The sequence below is a fragment of the Mesoplodon bidens genome (genome assembly GCF_964165515.1).
Source record: "Mesoplodon bidens genome assembly, chromosome: 2".
In the NCBI taxonomy this organism is placed as follows: Eukaryota; Metazoa; Chordata; class Mammalia; order Artiodactyla; family Ziphiidae; genus Mesoplodon; species Mesoplodon bidens.
This window is the reverse complement of record NC_138177.1, coordinates 111,385,008-111,407,074: the sequence shown is the minus strand read 5'-3', so window position 1 is coordinate 111,407,074 and position 22,067 is coordinate 111,385,008. Positions and strand designations below refer to the sequence as shown.

The 22,067-nt window shown below is 39.7% G+C and overlaps 1 protein-coding gene across 1 annotated transcript; it reads right to left on the bottom strand.

Annotated features, from left to right (window-relative positions):
• Nucleotides 1-8,424: 8,424 nt before the first annotated feature.
• LOC308611932 (UPF0690 protein C1orf52) lies at nt 8,425-20,031 on the bottom strand. The gene is made up of 3 exons (XM_081224110.1): nt 19,695-20,031; nt 18,855-19,053; nt 8,425-12,707 (listed from the first exon to the last, which is right to left on the bottom strand). Exons 1-3 carry the CDS (start codon nt 19,968-19,970, stop codon nt 12,634-12,636), a joined length of 549 nt encoding a protein of 182 aa, XP_081080236.1. The 5' UTR covers nt 19,971-20,031; the 3' UTR covers nt 8,425-12,633.
• Nucleotides 20,032-22,067: the final 2,036 nt, after the last annotated feature.

The window sequence follows — 22,067 nt, the reverse complement described above, 5'->3', positions numbered from 1 at the left end:
CTCTCGTGTAACAGTCTCAGTGTGAATGTGCAGGTCCTCAGGGCAGCTTTGTTCCTCACTGTCACTCAGGCACCCAGGTTCTTTCCGCTCCTGTGCCTGCTCCCAGGGCTCGTCAGCAAAGCCGGGCACCACATCCCACTCCGGCCAGCAGGGACAGAGGAGTGAGCGTGCAAGAGGTACAGGGAGGCTCAGGCCTCCAAAATGTTAATGACAACTGACAGGGAAAGATAAAGAAGACCCAAAGGGCAGGGACGTGTGGAGGATGAGAAGAGAAAATGACATTCCTTTGTTTTTGCAGTAGGAGGAGAGATGATGGGTTCAAAGTAGGGAATTTCATCAGCCAGGCGTTAAAAAAGTATACATCAGAGGACAAAACTGCTCCCTGCCTTTTCCCTTTCTCTCCACTGCTGTCGTTACTGAGTGTACTTATGAGGGAGGAAAGCTGGGAAAGTGTTAGACAGCCAGCACTTCATCAGTCAGTAGAAAAGAAGACTGAAAAGTGGGACATGCTTCTATCCTGAAATTACTAACTGGGATGCTGAGACTGAGAGAGGCTGGTTAATGGAACTTTCAATTTAGCCATTAGTTAATCAGAAATATCTTTTGCTTGTTTTGTATTTTTAATTAAATTAAAAAGTTAAAAAGCAGGTGATGCAGTCACATTGTTTGAAAATCTAAATGATAGAAAAAGATTTACCCAGAGAACTCTCCCACCTCTATCTCCATGCCTATTGTGAAAATGCAGTGGACAATTAAAGACTTCATTCTGGCTATTATGATAGAGAGAATGTTCATTAATGAGGAATGTCTCAAAGAAAAGGAAGGTGGCGGGTAAACAAGGAGTCACCCACAGGAATCTCATGGGTGTTCCAAGGAAGGATGAAGATGGGCCTTATTTCAGACAGCAGGGCAGTCCTTTCCTGGTTCCTGGAACACAGGGCTCAGGTAAAGTTCAACATTGTCACTGTCTACCCCAAACTTTCCTCGCCCTCTTATAGGTGACTACTTTACAGGATTGGTATTAGTATTACCTTATACTAACACAGGCAAATATGAATATATATTCTTTTTTTCAAGACTTTTTTTTAAACAGAAGTTTTAGGTTCACAGTAAAATTGAGAAAAAGGTACATAGATTTCTCTTGGACCCCGTGCCCCACCACATGCAGAGCCTCCCCCATTATCAACATCCCCTACCAGAGGGGTGCATTTGTAACAACTGATGAACCTACACTGACACATCATAATCACCCAGAATCCACAGTTCACATTACAGTTCACGCTTGCTATTTGTATTTGGTATTTGTATTTGTATTTGGTATTTGGATTTGGACAAATGTAAAATGATGTGTATCCATCATTACAGTATCATACAAAGTATTTTCACTGCCCTAAAAATCCTCTGTTCTCTGTTTATCCTTTCCATTCACACCAACTCCTGGCAATCATTGATCTTTTTATTGTTCCCATAGTTTTGCTTTTTCCAGAATGTAATATAGTTGGAATCATACAATTATTTTCAGATTGGCTTCTTTCATTTAGTAATAAGCACTTAAGTTTGTTCCATGTCTTTTCATGGCTCATTTCTTTTTAGCACTGAATAATATTCCATTGTTTGGTGAATATATATTCTTAACCTTCTCTTTCTTACACAGAAAGTAAAAAGTAGGATAGTATATATACCTTCTGCAACTTCCTTTCTCAAATTTTACAGTGTATCCTGGATATCTTTCCATATCTATACAAAGAGCTTCTTTACTATCCTTATTTTTTCCCACTGCATACTATTCCACTGAGTGGATAAATCATAGGTATTTAACCAGTCCCCATGACACTAATTTACTTCCAGTATTTTGCTATTATAAACAATGTTTCAATAAATAGTCATGGATATCATGTACATATTATATATGAGATATATATAGATAGATGTATAGATAGATATCATATTGTAGGCATATCTACAGGATCATTTCCAGAAGTTAGATTTCAGGGTCAATCAGTAAATGTATTTGTAATTTCTATAGATTTTGCAAAATTGCTCTCCATAGAGTTTGGATCATTGTACCCTATTACCTGTGTTGTATGAGCATGCTGTGTCTCTGTGGCCTTATTAACAGAGTGTGTTGTCAAGTGGAATTTTTCCAATCCAGTTGGTGAGAATATCTCCTAGTAGTATTAATTTGCATTTATCTTAAAAATATCTTTTTGATTCAACCACTGTGTTGAAAATTAATTTAGAAATAGACTCTACTGAAGCTACTGACCCCTTGAGTAATCAATGATCAACCTCCGTCCCCGACCCTGCTGGACCTCCTCACCAGGGTAAACCCAAATGAGTATTGTCATTCCACATGGTGGAGAGCAGCATGTTTTCAAGCTTATTCCGCAAAATTTACCAGCTGTCCTCAAATGAGTTCTGCACTCAGATAAGTTTGAGACACTTGGGCCAATAAGGTGAAGAGGCTTCTTCATTGAATGGCCCCTCAGAGGCTTTGTAACTGTCAGGTTCAGTGTGAATCTCTAGGAGGGAAGAATGATAGACTTTGTCAATGGAGCTCTTTTTTTTTTTCAGAGCACATGCAAGTAGTTTTCTTGGAACACACTTCTTGTTTAGGAGGTTGGGTTGTATTTATACCTAGTCAATGGCCAACTCTGAAAAGTGGTTTTAGTTGTTTTATAAAATAAAAAATTTCTATTGTTTTCTTACTATTTTTTTTTTCTAAAAATTGAAGTGGGGGTGAGGATCTCAGTTAATTGAAGGTTGTTAATACTTGGATTAACTGAGATACAGGAATCAGAATGTGGACTTGGTGAGCTTCCCTCAGGGCCAGCCCAGGGAAATAAGGACCTTGGTAAACTGCTCTGTACTAGTCCTCTTTTCCCTTGGCTGCTTTGCTCAGTCCCCCATCGACAATAGGCTGGCAGGAAAAGCCCTGAAAACTCATTTGCTCTGAGATGCTAAGAGTTTCCTTTTATTCAATTACTCATTGAACAATTTCTAAATTTATTGCTTTGTGCCGGACCTTTGAATTTGCCCCACAAGAAATGTAAGGCCCTGCTGGCTTTGCAGCAGCCCCTAATCCAGTTAAGAAGATAAGATATGCCAGCAGTGAGGTAACAATGTAAGTGTGATTAAGTGACAAGATGAGAGGCAGGATAAGGTTACTTCTCCCAGGGAGCTCCTCTCTTGGGAGTCTGCTGTTTAACCCTCTGGTAAAGCTTTACTGGGAGCTCCCATTGTGGAATTTCCCCAATTCCACAAGTCACGATAAGGAGGCATTTTCTTTCTGCCCTTTTTTTTGGGAGATGCTCCCTGGCACTCTCCCTTAGTTGGTTGGCTCCGGGTGCCTCCTGCAGTGGGGCAGGCCAGCTGCTGTGGGGAATCCGAGAAGCCTGGCCGGCCTGAAACCAGAGGGTATTTCTTCAGTAACTTCTGGCTCCACCCAAGGTTTTTCTCTGTTAATTGCATTAATATTGTCAATAATGCAGAAGTGGGGGGAGAAAAGCTGAGTCTGCTTTATTTTTTTCCCTCAGTCCTCTTCTCACGCCCAAATTTGTTTTTGTTTTTTTAGTGATGATTTTTTTTTTTGAAATTTGTTATTTATTTATTTATTTACTTTTGGCTGCATTGGGTCTTTGTTGCTGTGCACTGGCTTTCTCTAGTTGCGGCGAGCGGGGGCTGCTCTTCGTTGCGGTGCGCAGGCTTCTCATTGCGGTGGCTTCTCTCGTGGCAGAGCATGGGCTCTAGGCGCACGGTCTTCAGTAGTTGTGGCTCACGGGTTCTAGAGTGCAGGCTCAGTAGCTGTGGCACACGGGCTTAGTTGCTCCGCGGCATGTGGGATCTTCCCGGACCAGGGCTCGAACCCTTGTCCCCTGCATTGGCAGGCGGATTCTTAACCACTGTGCCACCAGGGAGGTCCCCCAAATTTGTTTTAATTCGTGTGGCCACCGATTCCTTTTGCTGAAGGCAAAATAACCAGGTTCTCAGTTTGAGCACTGGTAAGTAGCTTTTTAAAATCTGAATAGTTTTTTTGAGCATTCTAAAAGGAAACGTGGTTTTTCAGAGCACCTAAAAAGAGGATGTATTAGAAATGCCAAATTGCTATTATAAAAAGCTGGCTTCTGGCAAGGGACTTAACATTTAGGACTTTCAAGGAGATGTACAAAGTTTTGAAAACAGTTGTTTAAATGTGGTCTCAAGAGTTTAGGAGCACAGTGGGGGAGGGATAGATTGGGAGTTTGGGATTAACAGATGCAAATTACTGTATATAAAATGGATAAACAACAAGGTCCTACTGTATAGCATAGGGAATTATATTCAATACCCTGTGATAAATCATAATGGAAAAGAATATGAAAAAGAATGTATATATATGTATAACTGAATCACTTTGCTATACAGCAGAAATTAACACAACATTGTAAATCAACTATACCTCAGTAAAATAAATTAAAAAACAACAACAATGAAAAAATAAAGCAATAATGATAACAGAAAAAAAAGAAGTTAGGAACATTAAGTCAAGCAAACTGGATAACTTTACATATGACTCCATCGTGAGTTCTTACTCACAAAAGTAGTTCTACAGTCAAATACTACAACCAAATACTTAATTACAAAGATGTTCATCTTAGCATTATTTATAGTGCTGAAAAATATGGACATGATATTGTTATAATAACAATAAATAAAGATAATTAAAATAAAAATTAGGTTTTTGAGGAATTCTTAATGGAATTGATAATGCTTAATGTTAAGTAAAATATGAAATATCTGTATTTTGTAGAATATGTACACATATGCATAGGAAAAAACTCTAAGAAAATACTGTATATAAAAATGTTAACAGTGGATTTCACTACTAAAATGATTTCTCTTTTATTTTTGTTTTTTCCAGAACTTCTACAATGAGCATGTATCATTTTCATAATCAGAAAAATTTTAAATGAACATTACTATTATATAGAATTTATGTCTAACATTAATATGTTATGAGGATGAATTAAAACAATGTGATAAATATAATGAATTCTTATTGTATTTTTGGTGTAAACATTGCTCCTGTCCTTGAAAAGACTAAGTATATTTGTAGTAAAAAAAAGCTTAAAAGTTTTTGTTTTCTGTGCTTATGAAACATATGGACTTTTTTCCCCTTACTTTTGGCACTTACGTGAGGCAACTGAAAATCTATTCTCCAATTTAAACTCTTGTACAGACAACACATTCTCAAAATTTAGTGCAATAAAGTTGTAATTTCTCTTAGAACACTAAAAATAAAATCTGTTCTCCATCATTGTTTATCACATTTTCACAAATCCTTGTTGGAAATATTAGTTGACATGGTAAATGCCAAGAAAATCTAATCCTCCTTCAACTAATTCTCCTGGGCTTAAAAAAGAAAAAAATTAATACTAGGCTGGGTGATCTAAAAAAAAACCTTCAGGGCAAAAGATTAAATTAGGAACTTTAGTTTAGCTACCTAGCAAGACTGATATAGGATAGCCTTGCTACTGTTACAGTGGAAACAAAAGTGGAAAAAGAATAGAAAAACCTAAGCAGCTCATAATTAGCCAAAGCAACCAGATGAATTCAGCAACTTCTAAATAAGTTAAAAATACTCAGAGCCCTGGCCAAATTATCTAAAAAAAAGCCACTCACTGTCTAAGGTTTGAAGTCAACATCTCTAAGTTGGCGCCAGAGGTACTACCTGGCAATCCTATTTCTTTAAAAAAGCATCAAAATCTTTTTTTTTTTACAGTCGAAGCAGCAAGGCTGGGGGAGCCTCTTTCATGTCGTAGCAGTGAATTCCAAGTGCTTCAGTTCAGAATTGTCACTTAATTAAGTCACTCAAGGGTTCCGGACAGTCTGGAACCCCCAAAGTAAACCCTTCTCTTGGGTGGCAGCTTGGTGTACAGAAAAAAGACCTTGAAAACGCAAAAGCACCCTACAAATGTAAGGGCTTATTATCTTTCTTTGACAACTATGGAGCAGTCTAGAGAAATTAACCCTCTCATTTGTTAACCTCAATAACAGGCTTTAACAGATCTGTAGCCCAGGATGGCTCAGATAATTGCTCTAATTAGTTTGGTATGGAGGGAGGCGGGGCAGGGGGATTTGGAGCTCAAGTAATTAGGCCTAAATTAAAAGAAAAACAATGAAGAGTTTATGCCTTATGGATTTGACATATGGATTCCAGATGTTAAGGAAGAAATTTTACTGCTATGCTAAGTCTTTTAGACCACTTTTTGTAGTTAAGGAGAGGACTGGAGGGGAAGGCCTGAAGGCAGAACTTGGTAAAAAAGAGAAGGTTCCAATGACTCTGTGTGTGTGCGCGTGTGTGTGTGCGCGCGCGTCTCCAGATTGAAAACTAGCAAAAACTAGCACCAGGGTCTTAAAAAATCCCCCTGGTGTGGGAGTTATTTCTGAGTTGGCTTGCTTATAGCTTTGCTGGCAGACAAGTCACTTCCTTAGCTGGAAGTGATTGTTTTGTTATTTCATTGCAGTTTTTCTCAGGAATTCCAAATTTAAGCTCCACAGTCAGCTGGGGAAGCTTGCTAGAATTTTGGTCCCATTTAGAAATGGAGACAGGTAATTATGCCAGGAATAGAGCTGCACTTTTACTTCAATGATATGCACCAAATCCTCTGTTTCTTCTCCTTTTTTCAGAAAATGGTAAACATAGGGAAAGGAACAGGACGAGTTCCAGACCCCGGGTACCAAATATTACAGATGTACAGGAAATGACTTTTCAAATCCATCCTGTAAACCTCTCATTTCGTGGGCTTGCCTGTAAGCCTAGAAAAGAGAGGAAAGATCACAGAGGAGACATTTCTATGTTCTGGGAAGGCTGTACCAGAGGACCTCTGGAGGCCTTCCCATGCCCTGGTGCTATGACTCTAAACTCAAGCCACAGTTTGAAATGTTACAGAAAACAATGAAATTTGAGGCACAATTTGTGGCTTAAAGCTATCTTGCTTTGCCAAAAAAAAGTAGACTGAGGGCTTCCCTGGTGCCGCAGTGGTTGAGAGTCCGCCTGCCGATGCAGGGAACGCTGGTTCGTGCCCCGGTCCAGAAAGATCCCACATGCCACGGAGCAGCTGGGCCCGTGAGCCATGGCCGCTGAGCCTGCGTGTCCGGAGCTTGTGCTCCGCAGTGGGAGAGGCCACAACAGTGAGAGGCCCGCGTACCGCAAAAAAAAAAACAAAAAAAAAACAAAAACACTCCAACTATGTGATAAGTAAGCTACTAAATCACTGAAATAGCCGTCGGTCTTCTTAAAACATTTATGCACTGACTTTCCTTTTACATTAATCTGATCCATCTGAAAGATGTTTCTGGTGTATTAAACAAATGCTGGGCCTCCAGTTAGTGAACTGGTTTTGTATTCATTAATTCTCCAAGTATTTGTATTCTGAGTGCCTTCTAGGGCTAAGAAGAGTCCTTGAGTCAAATACACACCAATCTATTGACTCCAGGGAGGTGAGGAAGGAACCTGGAGCCAGATGGCCTGCCTTTCCCAGCTCTCCCACCTTGAGCAAATCACTTAACCTTTCTGTCTGTACGCATTTTCTCCCCTGAAAAGTAGGGCTAGCACCTACCTCATCAAATTAAATGAGTTAATACATGGAAAGCGCGAGAACAATGCCTGGCACATAGTAAGTACTCAATAAATGTTGGCTATTTGTTTAGTACTGAGCATAGGGAAAACCAACTTTCAGGTGCAGATACAGAGATAAATAGAACAAGGTGAATAAAGGAGGGAATACTTGAACTGCTTCTTGGAGGGAAAAAGGGAGGTTCACTAAGCAGATGGAGAAGGGCCAGGCCAAGCAGATGGTACAAGTGAAGGCACAGAATGATTAAACTAAATGGTGTATCTGGGGAACTGTAAAGAATTCATTAGAGCTGGATTAAGAAGTCAGAATGAGGGGAGAGAAGCCTCAGGATTTACTGACCAAACCCACATGATGGGAAGGAAGTAAGGCAGAAGGCAGGTTTCTGGGTTGACTGTGATGCCATTAACCAGAAACAAATTATAGGAGGTGGTGTGGGTTTTGACTCGATGTGTTTGGTTTTGGACATACAGTATGTGAGGGGACTTTGAGACCCAAGCAGAAATGTACAATCGGATGCATAAATTTGGCGCTTTACAAGAGCATTCTGGTAAGCATACAGTGCAGGGAACCATCAGGGTTACTGATTGTGGTAGCCATGAACTTGGCTGACACTGTCGAGAACCGGTGTAGAGAAGAGAACAACGTAGGGTACACTGGCATCTGAGGGCAGTTGGAAGAGAGGGGGCCAGAGAGAAGAAATAAAGAGGACCAGGAGAACACGGGACCCTGGGAGAAACCAAAGGGGAAAAACGTTTCACATCAATTAGGATGCTTTTGACGGAAAATGACACAAAACTTAAACTGGTTTAAATTCTCAAGATTTATTGGCCCATACAACTGAAAACACAAGCCTCAGGAGGATCACCCATAAGCCTGGGTGAGGAATTCTTACCATCAACACTTCGCAGTTATGTTGAGTGCTACTATGTGCTGGCACTGTTCTAGTCAATGAACAAAACAGGCAAACTCCCTCCTCTTCGGACTGTACATACAAATGCTTGTTACCTCTCTCTCTCTTTTTGCATTAAAATACAAATGCGATACCTCAAATTAGGAAAACTGTGTGGAGGGAGATGAAGAGAGAAAACTTCAGAATACTATGCAAAATTCAAAACATTTGCTGGGAGCATAACGCCTTTTTGTTGGAATGTCTGAACTTCTGCACTAAGTGACAATGGAGGTGTGAAAGCAGTTCACTACGGGATATGAAACTCTAAAATCCAAAAATACCACCAATGATATGTTTTAAAGCCCAGTGTGGATTGAAATGTCACCGTTTTTAACTTATCAAAGTTGCTGGGTTCACTCAGATACCTATAAAAATAATTACATTTTTCAAATATCCCCAGTGAGGCTTTGTTTCTAACTGAATTGTATGGCAATATGTTTTACATGTAGGTCATGTCCAAACCTGCATTGCTACATTCATATTTTAATTAAAAGTACATAGTTTGCAATAAAAGGAAACCTCACTCTCAGCCATTATATCCAACTAAGCACTATCCGTTTCTCAAATCAGTGTCTCTTCTCCAATGCCTTAGTTCACTCAGACACTTACCACTCTATTTAGACTACAGCAACCAGTCTTTCTGACTCGACTAGTAACCTACATATCCGTCCTCCTCATGGCCGCCAATGTGATTTTGCCAAAATGAAGATGAGTCCTTTGTTCTTATCATAATGTCTTGCACCCAACAGGTTCTCCATAAATTTTGCATGGAACGGGATGCAGATTCTAGCCTGAGCTCTGAAGCTAACTCTTGGTGTATCCGTGTATTGCTTCATCTTGCTGGGCCTATTTTCCATTCTCTAATTTGGAAATGATAAAACGTACCCCATTAGGTTTTTAGCAAATAAAATACTACTATATGATTGAACTCTGTGAATTCAAAAGCACTACACAGCATTAAGGGTTAAGATTAGAAGCAAGTCCAAGTAATATTAGTATCTTAATGGCTACAAAGCAGGGTAAATTTTCTCAGTAATGTTTTGATTCTAGTTTTCCATAAAACTCTATAAAGTTATTTATACTTTGAATTTTAAAATATGGCCCACGAATGCTTAGTTCTTTTCTCAAATTTTGTCTTTGTGCAAAAGAAGTCCTTCATGCCTGATGCGACCTAACTTCCTTATCTTAAAGATAAGGAAACAATCAGAAATATCAAGTGACTTGATTCTCTAAAAAGGAAGCAACTTGGATAGAGGATTTTCCGAATCTTCATGGATTTTTAGAAGATCCTTCTCCACTGGGTTTTCACTACCTGAACCAAACAGCGCCTTATCTACAGTACCCACATGGACACTTAGACATGTTCCCAGGACATCTCTGAAGGGGGGAAAAAAAATCCATTCTCTAATGTGGTGATAGATGTAGAGTGACATGAAAGTCCATTTTCCAACCAGGGATATTTCTGCAGAAGGTGAAGCAATCCATAAGCAAGTTCATCTCCCCTTCTGTTACTTGGCCATACTTTGAAAAGAAAACTGCGATAAAAATGGCTGAGTCAGACTGCCCCAAAATATTTACCCTCCTTCTTCCTAAATTCTCTCTCCCACTCCTAAATTAAAACTGGCAGTCTTCCCTGGTGGCGCAGTGGTTGAGAGTCCGCCTGCCGATGCAGGGGACACGGGTTCGTGCCCTGGTCCGGAAAGATCCCACATGCCGCGGAGCGGCTGGGCCCGTGAGCCATGGCCGTTGAGCCTGGGCGTCCGGAGCCTGTGCTCCGCAACGGGAGAGGCCGCAACAGTGAGAGGCCTGCGTACCGCAAAAAAAACAAAAACCAAAAACCAAAAAAATTGGCTTGACCTGTACTCACATAGGTGCACATCTTCCAGCAGTTGCTTAATAATCTCACAAGTGTAGCAACTACCTTTCCTGTTTAAAATATCAGAATATTTACCCCCTCCAAGGAAAAGTGGTATTTTTTCTCCCCTCCCCAGTTCTGCTACCTTCTAGAAAAGAGGCTCAAAGCACCACTAGAGACTGATCTAGTGATCTTTTGTTCTCTGTCACAAACTGATTGATACAAGATAGGAGATGAAACAGTGAGTGGTAAGAGGTTAAAAAGATTTTCAGACAGTGGCTTGCTGTTTTTTTTTTTTTTTTCTTGTATGAGGTTCATTTTCATGCTAGTTTTTTAAATATTGTAATATTTCAGTAACTTCCGAGATACCTGTTCCACCAATACATTCATCCAGACTAGATTCTTCCAGATTTGGGAATCACAACCTCATATTTCCATTTGTTTGTCACATTGGACTCAGGCTTTACCAGCTGATGCCACTCCCTAGTACATGATACCACTGCCATCCCAATTATTCATGTACAAAGATTTCAACCTTAAAAAGTTTCTTGATTTATCAATTACTTCAACTTTGGGATTCAGATACTTGTAAACCTAGAGGATAAGCAGCTGTAGAACTGGATTTGTAAGTTTAAGATACAGTGGAAGCCATCATACTCATGTCCCTTCCTCAATCCACAAAACACTATGACTGGTACACTTTTAATGACTTCTACAAACTTTAATCTACTTGATTCATGTTCTCAACAAATTTTATAGTTTTTCAAATGTTGGTTTCCAGTATGGGGAAAACAATCAGACTGGGGATTTTTAAAAACTGAATAATGTCCTGTAATTAACTCGTCTCTTAAAGGCATGTAAGAATCATGGAAAGACTGACGCAGTATATAACCTCTCTTTTTTATCTTTCAGAATGTTACAAATAACTTCACTGCATTTTGGACTGCAGAAGTCAAATCTAAGATTACAATCTTCCTTAATACCCCTTGTTGATTTTATTACTATATGCAAAGCATTAAAACAGGAGCTGGATAGAGAAAACACATAGGAGTAGGGTTGTCAGACAAAATATAAGATGCTCAGTTAAATTTGAATTTCAGATAAATAAATTTTTACTATAAGTATTTCTCAAATATCACATATACTAAAACATCATTTGTTGTTTATCTAAAATTCAAATTTAACTGGATATTCCTTAAGTTCATTTGCTACGTCTAGCAACTCTTTGTAGAAGATCCTTATCTTTGGCAAGCTTACTATTTAACAGGGAAATCAATGATCATAATATAAGGCATATATGATAAGTGCAGTAATATAATCAGGGGAGAAGATCTCTACTGATTACCACAGAAGAGTACCTGGAAGAGATGGCAACTACAGTTCCTAAAATATGACTTTTTTTTTTCAGTAATGTTTTTAATGGTCTTCAGGCCATATGGATCATCACAGAAATAAGGAGGGCAGAGGAGTTTCCTCCTGAGCGAAGATGACTAAATTCTGATTGGCAGATAGGTGGTTTAGTGTGATATTTTTGGAGTTCAAGTGTCCTGAGTTAAATCTCAAATTCATTGCTCACTAGCTGTGTAACCGTGGATAAATTAATCTCTATTATAAAATGAGGCTATTAATACCTGCTTTATTAGGCTGAGGATCAGGTAATATATGCACAAAGCACTTGGAACACAGGAGGCACTCCCTAAATGGTAATACCCACTATCAGAATGTCACATGGCAAAGAGGGTACTTGTCACAAATATTCAAATGTTAATGTTATGCAGTAATAGTACTATTGGTAATTTTATTTCCATGATCTATTTACACTGTACAAACACTGCTGAAAAGCACCCTACAAGTTCACAGTACAATATATTTACTTTAAAAATATACTCCTTTATAAAAGGTTCATAGAACATTGGCATGTCAACATGGGATGAAACTCAAAGCATGTCACCAATTCTGTGGTAGCAAGAATGCTTCCAAGTGTTGTCAATTTTACAATCACAAGTCACCATTTGAGTTTTAAATACATATAAGTTTTAAATAAAAAATGAATTCTACAGTGGAAGGTTCCTGAACTAATACTCATTAGTTAATTAACATATACTTTCATGGAGATGTTGTTTCATAATAATTTACAATATCAATTTAATCTGCCAAAAAACCTCATTTCAACAAAGTTTCACAGTCCATAAATTCTTGTCATTTGTTTTCTATTTTTTCTTCTTTGTTGGTTCTCCCGGTTCTATTTTGCGCTTTTTAGAAGTATGCTCTTCTTTTTCATCATCTTTAAATAGGAAAGGAAGAGTTTCAATCAGTAATTTTAAAAAAATATTAAGCATTAAAATTTCATTCACTCTATACCAAAATCGTTATCCTCAACTAATGTTTCTTTCAAAGTTTTCCAATAAAAAACACAAAAATAACTTTCAGAACTGATTTTAAATTGCAAGTAAAAATAAGGAATTTTTTCAACTGTAGTGTTATACAAAATCTACAGTGATCCTTCAGTGCTATATTAAGATAGCTTAAAATGAGAAAATCAAAATTTGTTCTGATAAAGCTATTCTCAAATATTCTACAGTATATACACGGTGATATTTAAATATATAATCTACATGTTAAGAACGGAACACATTCCTTTCTTTCTTTTTTTTTTTTTTTACAAAAAAGATGTCAATTTAACCATGACATTATGTAAGTGTCTATCAGGTAGTCTTTCTCCTCCAATCTGCTTTCCCTCCCCCACAAACACCTCCCCCCATCTCATCCCCCCACCCCCAGCCCCACACGTGCATTTTGAAGTTAAAAAGGCTCTCACAAGTAGATGTTTCACTGAAACTGTATTTTCAATTTTGTCCTATGTAGGTAGTTCTACTTTCTCCCCCATTCCTAGGATGGTCAGAATATTCCCATGGCAAGAGAAAAACAGTCTTTCCCCCCTTCATATTATGGAGAATTTGGGGGGGGGAGGGGAGAAGAACCTCAAATTAAAACCATGTCCTTTACACTTTTCTAAAATATTATTAGTATCTGTATTCACAGAAAATTTCCAATTAATAAATAAAAATATTGTAAAACCTGAAACAATGGGCCCTTTTATTCAATTAAAACAATCCAACTACATGTTTCAACAAAACACAGGGTAGCACAGAGCAGCTGCTAATCCCCATCTCTCTGAACAAACGCATGGCACTATTTTAAGAACTCCATGTAGATGGAATACATAACATGTAGAAGATGTTATGATTTATAAAATACAAATTTATTTTAAGCACATTACTGAATTCACTGTACTTTATTTTCTCAATCAACAGATACTCAAAGTTCAATAACTACCAAGTGGTGGCCTATAAAATATTTTGATGTTGAAAGGGGACTTCATATTAAAAAATTTGGGAAGCCATTGATATCAGAACATAAACTTTTTCTTCTCATTTCAACGTCCCTTTTATTAACAGTCAAAAAACAATGCCAATTTTATTGTTATTACTTAACACTTCACATTACAAAAGGACTTTACAGTCATTTTTTACATGTTATTTCTCGATATTCTTCTGATAGAGACTGGGGAGCTCTGTCCTTTTTTTAATTGGATTATAATTGACAACACAATATTAAGTTTCAGGTGTATAAACATAGTGTTTCGGTATTTTTATATACTATGGAATGATCACCACAATAAGTCTAGTTACCATCTGTCACCATATAGAGTTATCACAATCTTATTGACTATATTCTCTATGCTGTATATTACATCCCTGTGCCTTACTTATTATATAGCTGGAAGTTTGTTCCTCTTAAACCCCTTCACCTACTTCACCTGTCCCCCAACTCCTTCCCCTCTGGCAACCACCAGTTTGTTCTCTGTTATCAACGAGTCTATTTCTGTTTTGTTTTATCTGTTCATCTGTTTTGTTTTTCAGATCATGAACTCATTATGGGAAAAATAAACTTAACACCTTAAGCCTTCAATTCCTTTCTGCTAACTACCAGACTCAGAATATTTCCTTTGTTGATGTGGACAATAATTAGTATCAACAGCAGGTAATGCATCTTCAAACACAGCATGGTGATGTTATTCATATATTTCATAGAGCACTACAGATTTATGTAGCCAGTATGATAAAATACAATTCAGATCAACAAATCATCCCAGGAATTTACAAAGCAAAGTTTTAATCATTAGTTTATCATGTTTACAAAAAAATAGTTGTTCTACAAACCAATTGATGAGGCACACAGTTTAAACAAGCCAAGGCCTTTGTTTTTTAATTGGTGCTTAATTATCATCATGCTTGACTTTTGAGATTATTTTCAGTAGTAATATAAAAATTGAAATTACTTTCTAACTCTACTAGAAAATGCACTGTTAACATATATTAAAAAGACCATCCTGAGACACTTCTGCTTTTAATCTGTCACTTATTACAAGTTCATTTACTGAATAACGACAAAAACACAAACTACTGAGGTTGGAAAAATAACTTCCTACCAGTCACTGAACAGAAGAGCTAATGCCATCTAGTGATAAAACAAGGAATTGTCTTAAAAAAAATCTTGAAATGTTCGATCATCAACTTTACTGAGCTTCTTACTCTGTGCCGTATACTACAGATGAACTTGTAAGGAAACAATTTTTATATTATGGAATTCATGTCACTTGAGGTAAACAAGCTTAAATTATTAATAGAAACTAAGGTTCTAAATTCTTTAAAAAAAAGCATTAGCTACTTTAGTTAGACCTTCAAGATTAATTACATGTTAATGAAGCTACAATAAATATCTAAGCCTTAATCATCTACATTTTACAACCACTAAACAAGTGTTGATAAGTCGTAAGGATTTATGATGAGTTTTGAATTTTTCCCAGCTCCTTTATCTGGAAGGAGTTAACTGGCAAAAAAGGCCAAAGGGCAGAAAATGAGAAGGAAAAATAAAAACAAAGTAATTTGATAATCTAAAAATGAGATTTATATTTAAGAGTGTGGAGCTTCTGTGACTTCCCTGGTGGCGCAGTGGTTAAGAATCCGCTTGCCAACGCAGGGGACACGGGTTTGAGCCCTGGTCCGGGAAGATCCCACATGCTGCGGAGCAACTAAGCCCGTGTGCCACAACTACTGAGTCTGAGCTCTAGAGCCTACGAGCCACAACTACTGAAGCCCGTGCGCCTAGAGCCTGTGCTCTGCAACCAGATAAGCCACCTCAATGAGAAGCCCTCTCGCAGCAACTGGAGAAAGCCTGCGCACAGCAACGAAGACCCAGTGCAACCAAAAATAAACAAACTAATTAATTTAAAAAAAGAGAGATTGCTCCATCTCCTATTGAAAAAAAAAAAAAAGAATGTGGAGCTTCTAATACAAGATATTTTATGAATTTTAAAAAAAGGGGTTAAAAAAAGATGTTGGGAAATCAATCTGTGAACATAGTATGGGAGTTTGAAATGGCAAAAATCACTTCTAAGAAGAAAGGTATTCATTACAAAAAGAAGATGGTTACATTCAACAACCAACATTAAAGTCAAAATTGAAGATTTCAGTATTATCTTTTAATCTTATGATCCAGCTTTAAGCTGGCTGAGCACTGGGGTCCTTTTGTTTTTTGATATTGCCAACATCCACTTTCTAATGGAGGACCATCATATGATCAAAAGGTCAGAAATTACCTATGGGAATAGCAGCATTCTCTCACACATATTTCCTGTTATCTGAACTTAAAAGGCAAGCTGGAAAAAAAAGATAATTCTTTCTACTTGCTTGTCCTGGTATATAAACCTTGCCTTTTCCACATAGGAACAAAGATAGGAGAGCACCAGCCTATGACACCCTAGATTGAATATCAACTCTAGTGGCCTTATTGCCATTCTTCCCACAGGACAGCTACTCCTCAAGCACTCTCGCTTGCAAAACATCAAGAGACTAAACCCCAGTTTAATATGGCATCATTTCCATTTAAAGATCTGAATTTGAATTCCTATTCTGCCTCTTCCTAGCTGTGTGAATTTAGGCAATTCTTTAATCTGAGATTGTCTTCTTGTTTACAAAACAGTAATAATGAATCATGAACCACTTCTGTACTAGGTTGCTAAGAATAACAAATTAAAAACTTGTGTGAAGGTACTATTTTAGAGCTCGGTATTTTCTAGTTTTGAGATCTTGGACAAGTCACATAAGCTCTCATTTTGACATTTCCCTATCTGGTTTCACAAGGTGTTGTAAGGATCAAATGTAATTTATGCAGAAGTGTTTTTTATTAATTATATAAAGATACTATAAAATATGAGGTATTTTTAATGTCCACTTCATTTGGCATGTCCAAAAAGATGCCATTTACTGAAGAGATACCTTCACTAGTGACTTCTAATTCACACTGGGAAGTCAGTGAAAGAAATGGGAAAGCCAGGTAGAATCAAAACTGGAGAGTAGGGCTTCCCTGGTGGTGCAGTGGTTGTGAGTCCGCCTGCCGATGCAGGGGGCGCGGGTTCGTGCCCTGGTCTGGGATGATCCCACATGCCACGGAGCGGCTGGGCCCGTGAGCCATGGCCACTGAGCCTGTGTGTCCGGAGCCTGAGCTCCGCAACGGGAGAGGCCGCAGCAGTGAGAGGCCCGCGTACCGCAAAAAATAAACCAAAAACAAACAAACAAACAAAAAACTGGAGAGTAATATCCTTTATAGCAAAAAAAGGATACACTTCAGAATGTGTATTGCATTTAATTGTCACATCTCTTTAGTGTCCTGTAGTCAAAAATGTTTCCTCAATCTTTCTTTGACTTTCATGACCTTGATACTTTTGAAAATTCAGCTAGTTATTTTGTGGAATATCCCTCAATTTGGGTGTGTTTGTGTTCGGCAGGAATATCACCAACGTGATGCTGTGTTCAAGTGACACTCAGTTTTGATTTGTCCTGTTATTTATGATGTTCACTTTAATCGCTTGATTAAAATGGTGTCTGCCAGGCTTCTCCATAATGAAGTAACTCCAAAATGAAGTTACTATTTTTTTCCCATTTGGAATTAACAAGCATTAACTTTGTGAAGAGACACTTTAGATATGAATAAATATCCTATTCCTTAAAAAAACACAAACAAAAATACAAAAATTAGAGTAAGAACTCCTACCAGTTTGTTACCCTTTCTCTTGAAACAAAATTCTCTGCAGTTGTAAAACGAGCTAAGTAAGTAGCAGCTGTATTATGGGAAGATCAGAAATTTGTTTAACAAAAACAGCACACTCTTTCATAAAAATGATAGTCAAAAATATTTAGTCCAACAATCCACTGAATACTCACAATATACTACAAACTGTATTACAAACATAAACAACACCTTGACCCTGCTGTTTAAGGAACTCATCTTCATAAAGTAGATAGACTTATGAACAAAAAATCGCATAAAAGGTGGTAAGTGCCATCAATAGCATTAGCACATACAGGGCACAGAGGAGCAAATAATTAACTAGAGGAAGGTAATATCTGAGATTTAGATATTACCAACTCTCTTTTTCTTAGAGTTGGATTTTAAAGGATGAATGAGTTTACTAGCCAAAGAGGGAGGGAAAAACATTCCCGACTAAGGTGGAACATATATTAAAAGGCATGGAACCATAAAATAGCATGGTCTGTTCAGTTTTGAATTTTAAGATCTTAAAGTTCTACAAGGGGGCCATCTGAGATGAGGGTGGAGAAAAAGGCAGGGCGTATCATAGAGGGCTCACTCTGCTGCTGGTGAAGGGTTTTAAACAAGTGAGGCAAGGGGGTGAGTGGGTAAAAGTATGGAAGCAGAGATTACTGTGATTACTTACAGTCTAAGCCAGAGATGGAATTATGATATTATGAACTAAGGCAAGACAACTAAGTCATTATCTTGTTACTATTGTTAATTAGTATGTAGTAATACTCAGTTAAATTCATTCTGTGACACTAATTTTGGCTCTAAAGCACAATTGCTTTAATATAAAATGAAGCCATCAGCACTTCACAACTGCAGTCACAACAAAGAGTTCATGAAATAACTCATGCTGCTTTAATAATAAGGCATCATAAATCACATATACTACTGGTTGAGACATCAAAGATTTCACTTTAAATCCTGAATATTTTATGACGTTTCTCAAAAACACATTAAAAGGGAGGGTGGGAGGGAGGGAGAAGCAAGAGGGAAGAGATATGGGGATATATGTATATGTATAGCTGATTCACTTTGTTATACAGCAGAAGCTAACACACCACTGTAAAACAATTATACTCCAATAAAGATGTTAAGCGCACGCACACACGCACGCACACACACACACACACACAGCAAGACATCCAAAGACCATCACAATCAGTTTGCTAACTGACTAGATTTAAGTTTCATTCATTAAACATCTCCTTCTCTTAAAACTCATCACAGGGACCAAAAGGCATTACCACTGGACTCTGACTTTCCTTACCTGATTCCACTGTCTCCTCCCCTTCTGGGAGAAGCCTAGCTTTCTTAGCATTCTGTGGGGCATCATCACCATTGTCCTCATATATGTTAGACCATTTTATTGCCATATCCAGCTCTGGAGGGGGAGGTTTCTTCTCAGTAGAGTAGGTCTCCGGAGGTGGTACACAGTTTGACTTCCATATTTTGAATTCCTTCGGAGGCTGTTAAGCAAACACATTAAGAAACACTGTGACGAACCGAGGTTCCTATAATCGGTATGGGCACATGCACCTCCCTGCCGTTCGCTTATTGTTCAGGCCGACTTTTTTTTTTTCTTTTTTAAGGTTTAAAGACATATTTTTCCATCAAAATCACAATACTGTTAAGTGAAAAGCCAATGGGTTCCCTATACGAATAAAGCTATTAACTTTTAGTTACCAAAGAAGAATCCAGTCTCAGAGATACTACGCCAAGGCTGACCCCTTCAGGAGGCTGCAGCAGACACTGTCTTGGAGGCAGCACCGCAGGCACTTCGGCATCAAAGGGAAGGGGTCTCGGGGAGAAGCTGCAGCAGGGGGGCGGGGGAGTCACCACCGTTAGTCCTCTCCGCGCGGGGTCAGGGCACCGAGCGCGGAGGTTTGGGTCTCCTCACAAGGGGTCGGGGCTGCGGTTCCGGTCTGACACCCACCAGGCTGGGGGAGGGGGCCCGGGCTCCCCAGGGTTGGAGGTGGGAGAGGGTGGTGCGGCATCCCGCAGGGGGTGACTGCGTGTGTGGGGCGGACAGCTGGTCCCCAGGAGGGGGCTCAGGAGGAAGGGGGCGGAGGCCGGGACCTACATCGGGAAACGGGGTCGGGGACCTCACCTCCTCTGGCGCCTTGACGACGTGCCTCTCCCAGTCGATCTGTTTGTTGAGCGGATTGTAGAGAAAGGCCGGGCGAGTCACGCTCCGGAACAGCTCGTCGGGTCCAGGCAGCCGCTTCTCTGCCTTGTTCCCACAGCCGCCCGCCGACTTCGCCGGATCCGGGGCCTTACGACTTGTCTCCTCCGGCTCGCTGTTATCCTCCTCGTCCGAGGAGCCTGAGCTGCTGCTCCCGTAAGCCGCGAAATAGCTCAGGGGATCCTTCTCCTCCGCTGCCATGACGGTTGCGCGCGTCGACCGATGGCTCCGCCGGAAACCGGAAGCTGTGCCAGGGCCCGCCCCGCAGTTGACCCCGCCCCAAGTCTCGCGGATGGGCCCGGAGTCTGCACCCCCTGGCGGCTGCGCCGTGATCCTGCGGCCGGCCTGAAGGATTGGAGGCGGGGCCGCGCACGTTCTCAATCAGAGGTTTCTAATGCTCTTTTCTGAGGACCCCTGAGAAGAGACAGATCCTCAGGCAGTGGTCCAACCAAACTTTCAGATTCAGTAAGAATTTATTAAAGGCACAGAAAAGCTAAAAATTTTGTCTTTTCACTGCCACCTTAAAGCCCTTGCCCAGAGAGACCAGGATTTCTTCCTGATCCTGCAGCATCTCTTCCTCGAAATAAAATTACTCTCAATGTGCTTCCCTCAGTCGTCATGGAAGACCTCTATGGGTAAGTGGACTTACCAAGTCCCAGAGTGAATCCTCTCCTGCTTGACCTCATTCCAGCGCACTCTGAACACCCTCCTTTGATGGAACTTCTCTTGTATTGCATCACAGCACTCTGGGGGTCCTCCAAACTCTCTGGATTCTTGTCAGCCTCCTTCCATGCCTGCTTTGCTCTGTACGGCCCTTAAACGCTGGTGTTTCCCAACATATTATACCAGCTTTCAGCAACACTTAAAATCTGTAGAGGGTGTTACAAAGTTGCAAGTCAGACCATCCCTTTCCAGGGCATTAACTACCTTAATGCTGTGACTCCCAAATCCGGGTCTCCAACTCCAACCTCTCAAGTTCTGAATCAAACCTCCATTTGGCTCTTAAACTTTATGTATGGACATCGTGCTGGGGTCTCAAACACCCACTTAAAGATCAGTAACTTGTCTTTACATATAACTTGCTTCTGCATTTGTGTTCCCTCTTAGTACAACACATGACATAACCATGTGCCTAGCCACCGAGGGAAACTAGAAATCTTTGACTCCTCCTCGTGAACTCAGAGGGAATTATACCCAAGTGAAAGCAGTAAAGTTGGTATCAGTGTAAACGTTCACAGGATGCCTGTTCATTTACACGATACACTCACCTCCAGGAGGCAGAGAAGATGTCTATCTTATTCACTCTTTCCCAGTCCCATAGCACAATGTCTGTGAGCTCCTTCAGGGGAGGAGTTGGAGTGTGCTTTGTTCATTTTTATATTCCTAGTACCTAGCTCAGTGCCTGTCATTGAGTAGATGATCAATAAATATTGTGGATTATAATTTATGAGGGTATAGATCTGTTTCTCAAAATTTTCCACCCAAGTACTTACATTGACAAAGGAAAATGATGGTCCCAAAGTGCAAAGTTTGTGAGCCTCCAAAACCATCCTCAGGCTTGGTAATTTGCTTGAAGAACTCACAGAACTCTCTGAAAGCTGTTTTACTCGTGATTATGGCTTATTGTAGCTAAAGGATACAGATTAAAATCAGCCAAGGGAAGAGATGCAGGGTGCAGAGTGCTGGAGCCTTCCACATGCAGGGCTTCTGGCTGTCTTCTCCCAGTGGAGGTGCAGACAGTACTAACTTCTGCGGCAAAGACATGTGACAACATGCATGGAGCCATCTGGGGAGGCTCACCCGAAACTTAGCATCCAGAGTTTTTATTGGGGATTGGTCATGTGGACATAGCCTCCAGCCCCTCCAGAGGTCAAGCTGATACAGTATGGCCCAACGCCCCTTGAGCATTAACAGTTTTTTGGAATATAGTATAATACCCTGAAAATGTATGCAAATGTTATATACTAGTCCCTAATACAGCTCTTTTATTTCAATATACGAAAAAGAAAGAAGAAAATCCAAACTTCTCACAATGGTCTGTAAATCCTTCCATATCTGATCCTCGCTATCTGTGAAACCTCATCTCAATCCAGCCTCCTGAGTTCCCTAGTCATCCCTCATACTTACGTTCCAGCCATATAGGCCTGTGTGGTCCTCACCAGCTCGTTCTTGCCTCAGGACTTTTGCACTCCATGTAACTTTTGCCTAAACTTCCTACTAGAACTTTACACAGCTGGCTCCTTCCTTCTTATGGTTTAGGCCTCAGTCCAAATGTTGCCTGCTTTGAGAGGAGTTCCC